This window comes from Coenobita brevimanus, chromosome 103 (assembly GCF_032717465.1).
Source record: "Coenobita brevimanus isolate Jiangsu-jjx chromosome 103, ASM3271746v2, whole genome shotgun sequence".
In the NCBI taxonomy this organism is placed as follows: Eukaryota; Metazoa; Arthropoda; class Malacostraca; order Decapoda; family Coenobitidae; genus Coenobita; species Coenobita brevimanus.
In genome coordinates this window covers 8,679,154-8,691,472 of record NC_137056.1, presented here as the reverse complement: position 1 = coordinate 8,691,472, position 12,319 = coordinate 8,679,154, and the positions used below count along the sequence as shown (strand labels likewise).

Here is a 12,319-nt window from a genome sequence, read left to right as displayed (position 1 = left end):
GCCCCAGCTTATGGACTCGTACTTATGGACCCTAACTCAGAGAAACACCTATACAACTCCCTCTGGACATGCATAGCACCTATTTAAGACCCAAATCACACCAATAAGGGACATAAAAGACTGAAATAAATGCAAAAGAACCATAAAATGAGGTTTTAGAGGTGAGTTTATACAATATTAAACATTCTGGGTACAGTACTTACAAGTCCCCGGCTCCTGGACTGGTTTGAACCGCCAGTTTGCAGTCCACAGTTAATCCTCTGCACCCTAAATTCTAATTTCTTAACACTGCACAACACTGTAAATTCCCGTGTGTTCTAGTGGCGAGGTATTGCAGTTTATTCACTGTTTATTCACAAAAAACAAGCACCTGTGACTTGCACTGCTATGAGCATCTGCCCTCGATCGGAGTTATGCTGTGACTGTTGATGATGGCGGGGTAACAGAGTTGCCAGATTGCAACAGCCACATTACCAATCTCCTCAACTTTCATTACCAAATTTAACTTTTCATTACCAAATTCATAAAGCTAGCATTTTATTCTTCACTAATTATATATACAAGTGGAAATACATGTAATCACTCTCCTTATAATTAACACCATGTTGATTATTTTCACACTATGTAGGGTAGCAGATTAATCAGAGAGAGCAAACAATCCACCATCTCCATCCTGTGTATCCTCATACATATGAAAAATCCATTTGGTAATGCATTATTCTGATTCATTATTTTTCATTACCAAATTGGCCCACATTTGGTAATGAAAAAACCAAATGGCAACCCTAACAGGGGAGGGGGGAGGGGGGAGGAAGGAAGGGGTGAAGGGACCATGGCGTAACAGCTGTTCGGCGCCAGGCGGCAATTTCAAATTACGGGTGGGAAAAAAGTCAGATTTTTTCAAATTTTTTGCGGTTTTTGGCGCATTTTGGGAATATTGGATCCCAGGATGATTACCGTATTTCGCGGCATGTAAGACGCAGCATTGTGAAAGACGCACCCTAATTCTGGCAGGGCAGTTCTGTGAAAAAAAAGTTTGCCCCAACCAAGACTGCAGTAAGGTTTCTTGATAAGAGCCATTACCACACAGATACATACTCACCTTTCAGAATCTATTCATTACTGATCATCAGCCTTTGGTTTCTTTTTTGTATATACAAAGAATGGTACAGGAAAAGAAAACAATGCCCCTTCTTGACAAAACGTGACTGATATGAGCCACTATCACTTAGATACACACTCACCTTTCAGAATCTATTCAGTACTGCTCATCATCCTTTAGTTTCTTCTTTTATGTACAAAGAATGATACAGGAAAAATGAAAACAAAACCCCATCTTCACAAAACGTGACTTCAAACCACGAGGCCATCTCAACTTTGTTGATAAAAATGTATCAGTAAACTGATCTAAATACTGTTTTTAATATTTTATGAATTTAAAACCACAAATGAAGTCAGTAAACTCTATTCTTTCATTCACTGACGAAAACATAAAATATAATGAATGTTCACATCAGTTCATTTATCCTAAAAGAACCCCGTCATATTCCACACCTGTTACGGAATTTCCTCACATTGCCTTGACTCAAGCACAATATCAGACGACTACCATCATTAATCATGCACTCTAACTAACCTGTAATTACCTCCACAAATAATATAAAAAGGTAGCACTTGTAAATACACAAATTACAATGTTTTACAACCAAAGTTCAATATAGCAAGGCTGCTTGGGAACAGGATAGACAGCTGTTTTTACTCTCTTCTCTCAGTATCACTTCTTCACTGTCAGCTATGTTTGCCTTGCAGCATCAACAATTAAAAATGTATGCCTCACTGATCATAATTTACTATAAACATTCATTTCAAAACATACTATGGTGAAAACATCCATTGTTACACCTTAGTAACACTGCTGCCTCCCAGTCGCTAGACAGCAGTCTCTACCCCTTCCTCTCAGTATCACTTCCTCACTGTCAGCGATGTTTCCCTTGCAGCATCAACAGTTAAAAATACGTTCTTCACTGATCACAATTTACTAAAAACAGACATTCATCTCAAAACATGTCGAGAATGGTGAAACTATCTCTTAGCAACACTGCTGCATCCCAAACGCTAGACAACTGGCTCAACCCTCTTCTCCCAGTATCACTCCCTTACTGTCAGCTGTTTTCCTTGCAGCATCGACAATTAAAAATGCATATTTCTCTTACCAGAATTTGCTAAAAACAGACATCCATCTCAAAACATTCGAGTACTGTGAAAACATCCATTTTTGGTCTTAACACTGCTGCCTCCTAGTCGCTATGGTACACACACACACACACACACATGTACACACCACATGCAACATTCGCTCACCTCTGAAACATTTACATCAGTCCGTTTTGGAGTACCCAGTGGCTTTATTATATGCCAAAAACATCAAAATGTATTTGGTTGTTCAATATAAATATCATCACTTAAGGACATGAAACATCTCAAACAATTTATTCATCCAAACATCGTCAGTGCAAGACTAAAGGTGTACAGCACCATTGATCCTAAATTTTCCATGGTTGCATCTGTCATGATCACCTAAAACCTATATTCACTTCATATTACTGACATGGTGAAAATTTCACTCGTCTTCAAATCCTGAGAATTCATCACTACTTCCCCAGAGTCCTGAAGCATCACTGGAAGTCATCACCTCAGTCATCATCACTGTTTCACTGTCACTTTCATACAGTAAATGGTCCTCAGTACCATCCATTGAATTGCTTATACCACACTTCATACGATTTTAACTTGGCAATCGTTATAACTGAGCACAGGCGATATTCAGACTTGGGGCATTTGATACAGCCCACATTAACCTCCTCAGTACATGTTTCCTGAACTGAATAAAATCATATGGCGAGCATGAATAAACTACCCTATAAAATACATTGCTGGGCTGAAGGGATTATAATAAGCGGATTATCAGTTCCCTAGCCTGACTCTTCCCACTTCTACTTCCTTAACTACACCCACACCAAACTCTCACCTACACCTTAGGATTCTGGTCGTTTCGGCCGTAACGTCCAAAATGGCAAACGATTTAACAACCTAACCTAACCTAACACATTTGGCCGTTACGGCCTAAATGATCCCCATTGCCGATCATGAGAGCTTTGCTTAGGCAGCAGAGATGCAGAGAGTGAACGTTGTCAATCATTCTGATCGCTTCGTCTGCTAAGAATACAGCAGAAATGGTGGACGCTGATATGAATGCCCGTGAAGCACTGCTATTTCAGATATTGCATCAGTTATGCTACTCAGTGAATTTTATCCTATTTTCATAACAAAATACTGTAATTGGGTGTGCCCTGAGTTGCATAGACATTGCTAAAGTACTTCACTTAGCTGAAAAAGTGAAGCTGTAACTTCGTTAGCTTGCTAGAGTAGGGTGTACGCTAGACACTAAACTGCTAAGTTGCTAAACCGCTAAACCCCTTGACGGTATTGGCCAGTTGAGCTGAAAACAAACCGTGAATGCTTTGTGTTTTTGAACTTGCGTGTTTTAATATCTGCTGCATATATACACTCACAAAATGTCACAAAAGTAACTGACCTAATTAGGGTTACTGTATTTCCTTACGTGACGAAAGTCTGTTTTGATGACTTGGCAGTTTCACTAGCCAGCATCTCTCCAGTATGATTGCTTTGCTCGTTAGTGAATGGATGGCAAGCAAAGTGGTCATGATTGCCTTTCAGAAGGTTAGCAGACAGTTCACCAGTGATCATGTACGTTAGCTTGCTGGAATAGTGCGGATGCTAAACTGTTAAATTGCTAAACCGCTAAATATCTTCACGATGTTAGCCAGTTGAGCTGTAAACAAACCCGCAAAAGTTTTATGTGTTTCTGATCTCGGGTGTTTCTTAAATCTGCTGCATATACACACTAGTGTATATTATTTTTAAAAATAAAATCAAGTCTGCATACTGTAGAAAACACCTGTGGTTGCTAAGCATTGAGATGATCATCTTTATAAGAGTTTCGTCTCAGTGAAGCCTAACTAACCTGCCTTAGTCTAACGTGCAGGACGCATGGGGATATTTTAAGGTAACTTTGAGACAAAAAAGTGCGTCTTATATGCCGCGAAATACGGTATGTCCAGTTAGTGGGGATGTTCGGATATTGGGCGTTCGGATATTAGAGGGATTACTTTTTCTTTGTATTTTCGTCGCAACTTACCTGTTTCAAGATGGCAAGCAAGACTGGTTCTTCGGGTAGCAGTGGTAATGGACTAGAGCAGCCTGGCACCTCTAAATCTTCTCAGCCAAAGGAGAAATGGCAATACAGGAAAGGGTAGAAATACACCAAGTATACACTTGCTGACAGTATGAGAATGCAATGCAGAACTACAGTTACTTATCCACAATTATAGTTCATAAAGTTTACAGGGGGTGTGGGCAAAAAATCATGATTTTAGGTAGTTAGGTTCGAAGGCCCCAGACCCAAACTAATTTTTCCCATGAGAAGTTCAGTTTAAATTTCAATTATTTGAATTTCGCGGTGATTTTTAGGTAGATATGCCCATCGAAATTTGAAATTCCACTATACTTAAAATTGCTCTTAAATCATCTAAAATTCTTTTGAATGTCATATAAAGTTGTTTTGAAAACGAACATTTTTTGTGCTTTTCATCTCTATCACGCACCAAAAAGTCCTGTGTCAAGTTTTTCATTTACTGTATAGTGGCATTTTTCCTTCACTCAGACTAAGCAAGGACTGATTGAACTGTACAGAAACTTGTCACGTTGCACTACACAGTTCCCAGCAACAAACACCTTCATAATATTGCGATCATCTCCGTTGTACAGGAACTTCTCAATGTAATCCTCAGTGCTATCCTGTTAAAGAAGAAAAGTACACATTATTCCCTTCTGTCAGATGACATACTTTTTGTTTAATTCATATCATCACATGACAAAATTTTTTAAGTAAAGAGAAATATCTTGCAGTGAAAGGGCTAATGAAGGCTGTATTTGGCCTTTCCAGCTTGAGAAGTCTATCTTAAGGTAAATGGGATAAGGTAAATATGAAGCTAGCAAAAACAGAATACCCAGTATAGAATGGGAATACCCAGTATGGAAAGCAAAAAACTAACGAGGAGAGTGTATGTGAGTGAGGTGGAGGGGGGAAGAGGGAGAGAGAGGCCAAGGATGAGATGGAGGGATGGAGTGGAGAGGTATATGAGAGAGGGGGGTGTGAGCTGGTAGCAGGGCAGTGAAATGGCGTTGGAGAAGGTGACATGGAGGCGATTTGTTTGTGGCCACCCATTACGGGATTGAGGCATCTGGCAATAGATAGATAGATAGAAAATATTATTAGAGTGAGAGGATTTATTTGGTCATTATGATAAGTAGAAAAAAAAAAAAATGCTGTATATTTTGGGTATAACATATACAGTATTAGCATCCTGCTTTTAGCACTGGTACTGCTGTGTGATCATTGATATACAGCAGTGAGGACACGCAGTCTTCATTATGTCAGGGTTGTGATCTAATTATATCACAACTTTTTCCATGCCTTGGTGCTGTAAATTAGGGGAAGTAGCAAATCAGCTTTATACTGTAGGTAGCAATGGAGATTTCATAGGCAAATTTTCTGTAAATTACTATGAACTTATTAGAAAAAAAGGAAAAAACAACAACATGTAGTGAGGACTTTCTGAAATATGAATGACTTGCATTTGCATTTATAGAGGCATTCACAATTATATTTGTAAGTGGCAGTGGAGACTGACAGGAAATAGCATACAATACCCTGTCAAAAATATCCAGAGGTGAATCAGGAGCCCTGACATCAATCAAGAGAGCATCGAAGTCTTTTCCAACCTCAAAGTTGCCAATGCAGTCTTCCATGTTAAGTACTGTAGGAGAAAAAAAAAGGCACAGATTAATGCTTGTTGACTGTAAGAGGGTTATTAAGGCACACAGTCAGTTTTTGCTAAGTACAGTATCAATATTCCCCAAAAAACACAACTCACAGTAATTGATGTTATATCCATGTCCCCATTTATACTTCTGAGTGAGTGATGACACTTAATTACCTGCTGCCTTGTAAGTTAAGCCTGTTTATGCAAAGGTTCAGCCCATTCCCAATTACTGCAGTTGGTGTCAGTTAGGACATGCAACCATAAAGCACAAGTAAAATCTGATTGCCTGATAAGTATATTTAAGGATTCATATAGATTGGGTAAGGGTGTTCCACATAGGCAATGTGTATGGGGATACCTGAACTGCCAGGGGAAGTGGACAGCTTGGTTTTCTCTCAGCTGAAAATATTGTGTTAACCTGAATAAAGTTGCAGATAGCACCAACTACAGCAAAAGGGTTAGTTAACATGGTGTACAAGTGCATCCTACCTTGAGCACCTCCTAATGTGGCAAGTCTAACTGCTTCTGCGAGAGTTATAGGCTTGTGGTCGGGGTCTTGTATCTTGAGGCTCCTTGACACAAAGAGGGACAATCTGATGGCATTAAGCATACTTGGACTATATCCACCAGAGCAGTCTGAAATAAATTTTGCAGGGTAACACTTACTGGAAGACTGTGATTTTGCTCAGGAAACTTAACGGTGGCAGAATTTAAGTTAAAGGAGAGTTTTCTCTTGCCAGATTTCCGTCTACTTTATTGTGACAAGTATGACTGTGTTCCTGTTAGTCCATCCATCCATCCATCCATCATCCAATCCTATGTTGTCCCCTGAGGAGCGTAGAAGCCTGGGGCTAGGCAAGTTGGTCCTGATGTTTAAGATGAGTGACCAGCTTCACTCATTCCTGAGTGGCATTATGTAAGCAATGAACCCCAATCACCCCTTGGATATAAACCTGCACTGGCTCAGTCCAATTGGAGTGCCTTACTTACTCATTAAACCACTAGGCATCATGGTTTGGTTATATGGTTACCACCCAGAATAGTAAATGGTTTCCCAGTGTCCTATTATTATTATTATTTATTTTTACTTATTTTGAATTATACCATTAGCTACCATTATAAAATTTAAGTTTCCTCAGGTCTAATATCCATCTGCTTTGTTCAGACAATATGAAGGTGTTCTTTTCAGTCTTTTTATTCTTTGTTTTTTAAGCCATTTTGAACTTTACCCTCAGCTACCATCATCCAGACATATTCTCACCAAGGGATGGGGTGAGATAGGATCCAGAAATGAGGAAGTGGAAAGCAAAAAAGGTACACAAGTATATGATACTAATCATTAAAGTGTTAAGGAAAGGATGCAGAGCTATAAAATTGTCTTATTCTGCCACTGAGCTAAGTGAAATAAGCTACAAAAGGACAAAAATCTGAGGCCAGTTAAGGGGAAAGAACAATAAACACTGACCTGTACCAAGAGAGACCTTTATGCCACGGTTGAGTAGCCTGCGGACATTACACTGGCCGGACACGAGGGTTGTGTTGGAGTTGGGGCAATGAGACACTCCAACACTGTTCTTGACCATTACATCCAACTCCTCATCATCTACCCAGATGCAGTGTGCCAGGATCGTCTGGGTTAAAGTTGATGACAGTTGAGCAAGTTTTTGTACTTGTGGAAATACTACTTTATCATATCACCCAGGCATTATGCCTCTTTGTTGACATCCAATGATTTGGCTGAGGAGACCAACCCATATTCTTTCCCGTATTTTATAAGATATTCAATATGTCTATCTATCTGGCAGTAGAGAGAATTCATAATCCCATAAGGGGCGGTTGTTTGTCTTTGAGTTTGTTGTTTTATGGGGAAGGACACTAACTGTCCACCAACTCACTTGTTGTCACATAGGGAACATGTATGGGTTGGTTATATGATTACCACCCAGTGTTATAAATGATTTCATGACTTACTGGAAACAATTAGGCATGTAACTTAATGTAAAGCCACCTGAAAAGGAAAGAAGAGTAACAAAAAGTGTCAGGAAAGATAGGAGATACAGGAAGAGAGGAGGGCAGACACAGAAAAAGAATGATAAAGAGAAGGAAGAAGTAGGCAGTGCTACATCAAGCGATTGAATGATGGTCACTACCACCTACCACCAAATGAGAAATTCACTGAATGTTGGTTCCTTCAGTCCTGTGTTGAACAAATTAGAAATCATTACTATTATGAGGGAATCAACCATCTAAAGAGTGATTGAGACACTTCAGATTATATTCTAGTCACTACCATATAATGTATTCTGCATGAAATTTTCAGGCATTAAATCTTGCTCTTAAAGGATTAAAACCAATCACAGTATCTTATAAAGAATTGCCCTTGTGCTCTGTTAATATACTGTACTACAGTACTGTATAGGATTTAATTTGCCAGTTTCAGATGAGTTTATTCACTGGAAAAATACACCCCCTTCTGTAAAGAGATAATAGTATTGAAGACAATTGTTTCTTTTCATTTATAAAGGCTTCAGCATGCATGCATTATGGTCACTGAGCCTTAAGACAATTGTTTCTTTTCATTTATAAAGGCTTCAGCATGCATGCATTATGGTCACTGAGCCTTATGGTGGCTCACCATGCTGCTCGGTCTCTAGCAGTCAATCTATTCTGTACTTGGAATAAAGTAAAGGTGGACATGGATCTGCCAGCATGGCCCCAAGCTCAGGCAGGGGGAATTGGGGACAGTCCCAGCCCTATCCTGGCCCAAAGCTGCATCAGCAGGGTCCATCCCATGCCTCCCCTCTTGTCTGGCACTAGATTGTGGGGTCAAAGTTTTCCACCCACATACCTTTGCTGGCATCAACCTCTGTGTCATAGTAGGGTATGACGTGTGGTGTGCAAAGTGCATGTAATTTAATGCCCAGTGGACAGATAGAGAAATATGTTTGAGAGAGTATGTTGGCCTACTGTCCATGTCAGTGACATTCTGAAAAAGGTCAGTAAAGGAGGATGGTCTCATGAAGGATTCTCTTGACTATGTGAAGATAGTGGAGTGGTCAGTTAACAGAAAGTTAAAGGTCAACATATTTCATGCACAGTACAGTACTTGTGACTGCTGACTAGACCATCTGAGTCTTAGATTATACTGTACATGAAACAGGACACTTTAATTCGTTTGTCCATTGGCATATTTCATATTCTGTTATTTCTACCACTGAACAGTTTTATTCAGCACTGAAGATAATTTTTGAATAGGAGGAGTTAGATATTGTACTCTATAGCCTTTACTAACTACTTCACTACTGGAAGTCTCTCCTAAGTTAAGTCAAATTATCTGGTGGTATCAAGAATATAATATAGAAGTACGAGTACATCATCTAATTCATGGCGTTTAATGTCATAATTCAGCATTGTTCTTGGTAACCTCTGTTGTAAATACCTGCATTTATAGTTCATTCACCTTAACTCTTGCAGCGTATTTCAAGCAACTCAAAGGTAGAATAAGACGCTATTCCGCCCCTGCCTCCATTCCATTGCACTTCTTCATTATTAGCATCATTAGTCATAACTCAGTATTCAAGATAGAGTTAACAGTTTTTGGCCAGGTTAAATTAACAGACTACACCCATACCCCCTGTACAATCAATTGCTGTATGGTACCCCACTGTAGCGATGTAAAAAAATTAACATCCTACCCTGCCTATCGATGGCCAGTCCCCGGATATCTGATGGGTTTTTATCTGATGGTTTCTTTTTTAACTGATTTTGATGATACTTTAAACTTAAATTTTGTGTGTAGGTTGATTTATAGACTATTTTTAGATGTAGATTAATATGTTTTAGTCAATGGTGGGGTGAACACTGCCATTTTTGGGTACAGTTAACCAAGTTTGATTTTTTTACAGACTTATTTTTTATAAACAACAACTCTCTGAAATAACTGCCATAATTAAGTGATTTTGGAGAGGGGAATCTGGGAGACACTTAACCCTGCCAAAAAACCCGGTTATATGGTTACCACCCAGCTTAGCAAATGGTTTCCTGGGTACAGGAAACCATTTGGCTTGTCGCTCAGTGTAGAGATCATATGACATCTCTACACTGAGTGAGTGGATGATGGGCATTCCCATCCACCACAAAGAGAGTTCAAATACTTGGGTACAGTGATAGAAAAGAGGAAAAAAAAAATGTGCAAAAGAAGTTGAAGGTAGAGTGACACAAGGAAGAATAGTAACTGGTGCAATGAAGGTGTTGATAAGAAACAGAGGCTTGAGCGTTGCAGCTGCACGAGGCTTACATGAAGGAGTGCTAGTGCCAACTTTAACATATGGATGTGAGACTGTGGTGTGGCATGAAAATGAAAAGTCAGGAGTAAGAGCAGTGGAGATGGGACTGCTGAGGAATGCATGTGGAGTACAGAGGGTGGATAGGATACAAAGTAATGTGATTCGTGAAAGATGTGGAGTGAGGAAGTCGGTGGACACCAGAATCGAAAAGAGTGTACTGAGATGGCATGGTCATGTGGAGAGAATGGATAACAATAGAGTGGTGAAAAAGGTATATCTGAGCGAACTTGAAGGAGGGAGGAGGCGAGGTTGGCCAAGGAGAAGGTGGAGAAATATGGTGGATGAGTGTGTGAGGAATAGAGGTTTGGAAGTCGGTGAGGCTAGGGAACTGACAAGAGATCGAGTGGGCTGGATGAATGTTGTGAGGAGAAGTGCATGATCAGGGATTTGGCACCCCTTTTTAACGTGGCAGCATCCGGCATGACTCTATTGGATATGGTTTTGTGAAGCTACAAAACGTGGTGAATGTTTTTGGCGTGTCCGATAGAGCCAGGATTCTGGGGGCTTGAATGATGAGTGAATGGATGCTTGTCCCATTGGACTGGGCAAATTTGGGCTGTCTGGACATTGTTACTCCTCATCCTGCCCTAGGGTGGGAAAGGAGATCCGGATAATGATGATGATAATGACATATTTTTTATGATTTTCAGATTTTTTTGAGGAGGTTTAGGTGAGTTAGGCTTGGTTTAGCTTGTTTGAAAGCTCTTGGGGAGTTTAGGTGAGCTAGAAACTGTTTTGGGACTCATTTGGGTGGGTTTTGGACTTGGTTGGGAAGGAATCCCAAGGCTCTCCAATGCATCCCTATACTTTCTATGGTATAACGTCCCCGGTTAATGATACCCTGGCTCAGCAATGGGTTTTCCTAAACGCATCCCATCGTTATAACGAGGACGGGCCATATAGGTTGTAAATAGGTTGTATGACCATATGCCAATTTGTATGTTGTGCCAACAAATCCATCAGTCAGCATAAACACCAACCAGCATGCCCTCAGAAAGTGTAGCTGTCTTGAGGACAACAGTCAAAATGGCCTGTTATTTTCTTGTATTCTCCAAGTTAGGAGTAAATTAATTCAGTGATCAACTTGGCTACCTCAGGATCAGTCAGACTCTGTACTGTACATCCTTTCCATCCCAGTCAGATCATTTGAAGTCACTGCAGGTTACTAAGCCTCTCACATGTAACTGTTTTATGACTTCAGAAAGCATATCAGTAAGCAAGTCAAGATTATATAAGGGGTTAGGAGGGAAGTGAATTTCAAGACTGAGTTGTGGTTATCACATTAGCTTAAATACAGTCATTTCTTCTTCACCACACATTCTTTGGCTTAATGTGTTTACTACATAATGCTGTTGATTAACATCAGAACAATTTTCACTTAACACCATTGTTCACTATTAATCAGTCAGGATGACTTTATACAGCTCACTAGCATTTATATCAATGCTGTGTGTCATATAATTCATTATAATACATAATGATTTTAAGACTTATGCTTACAGAGACATCTTATGCACTTTTAATACTAATTTGCTGTCTTGAATATTTCATAATATTTGAAATGATAAACTTTCTTTTTTTCTTTTTTCTTTTTTTTTTAAATAGCATAACAGAGGATGGAAAAGCAAATGAATAAAAAAATAATCCATACACCAGATTACTAGCATCCTCCATTCATAAAAATCTGTAACAGTTGGACTTGAACAGCTGTAGGTTGAAGTTTGGTGAGAAACAACTCCAGGGAAGCGAGTTCCAGAGAGATGTAGTTCAGGGAATAAAAGAAGTCTAATAGGCAGAAGTTCTGCAATATGGCTGTATTCCAGTCATGAGCACTACCAGATGCCCGTGTAGCACAAGGGACGGCATGGAGAGGTGGCACAACGGACACAACTTCATCTGAGCATTTACCGTAAAAGTATATGTAAAATAATGCAAGGGAGGCAACATTCCTCCTTATTGGTAGGCAGTGGCATACCTGAGGGGGGGGCAGGGGGGGGCTGTTTGAAACTGCCCCCCGGGAAAGCCTTAAAAATTTATAGGCTTGTTATTAATATTTAAAAATATATA

The 12,319-nt window shown here is 39.7% G+C and overlaps 2 protein-coding genes across 2 annotated transcripts in view; one reads left to right on the top strand and one right to left on the bottom strand.

Moving 5' to 3' along the window:
• The window catches only part of LOC145415581 (guanine deaminase-like), an 89,350-nt gene that overhangs the window by 21,774 nt on the left and 55,257 nt on the right, over nt 1-12,319 (bottom strand). The window contains exons 7-10 of the mRNA XM_080284802.1: nt 7,372-7,537; nt 6,396-6,542; nt 5,794-5,900; nt 4,772-4,878 (exon numbers count right to left, since the gene is read on the bottom strand). Of these exons, the coding sequence (XP_080140928.1) occupies nt 4,772-4,878; nt 5,794-5,900; nt 6,396-6,542; nt 7,372-7,537 (527 nt within the window). The remainder of the gene's footprint in view (nt 1-4,771; nt 4,879-5,793; nt 5,901-6,395; nt 6,543-7,371; nt 7,538-12,319) is intronic.
• Ufsp1 (UFM1 specific peptidase 1) overlaps nt 1-12,319 on the top strand; it is a 112,321-nt gene that overhangs the window by 85,033 nt on the left and 14,969 nt on the right. The gene's annotated exons all lie outside the window — the stretch shown is intronic.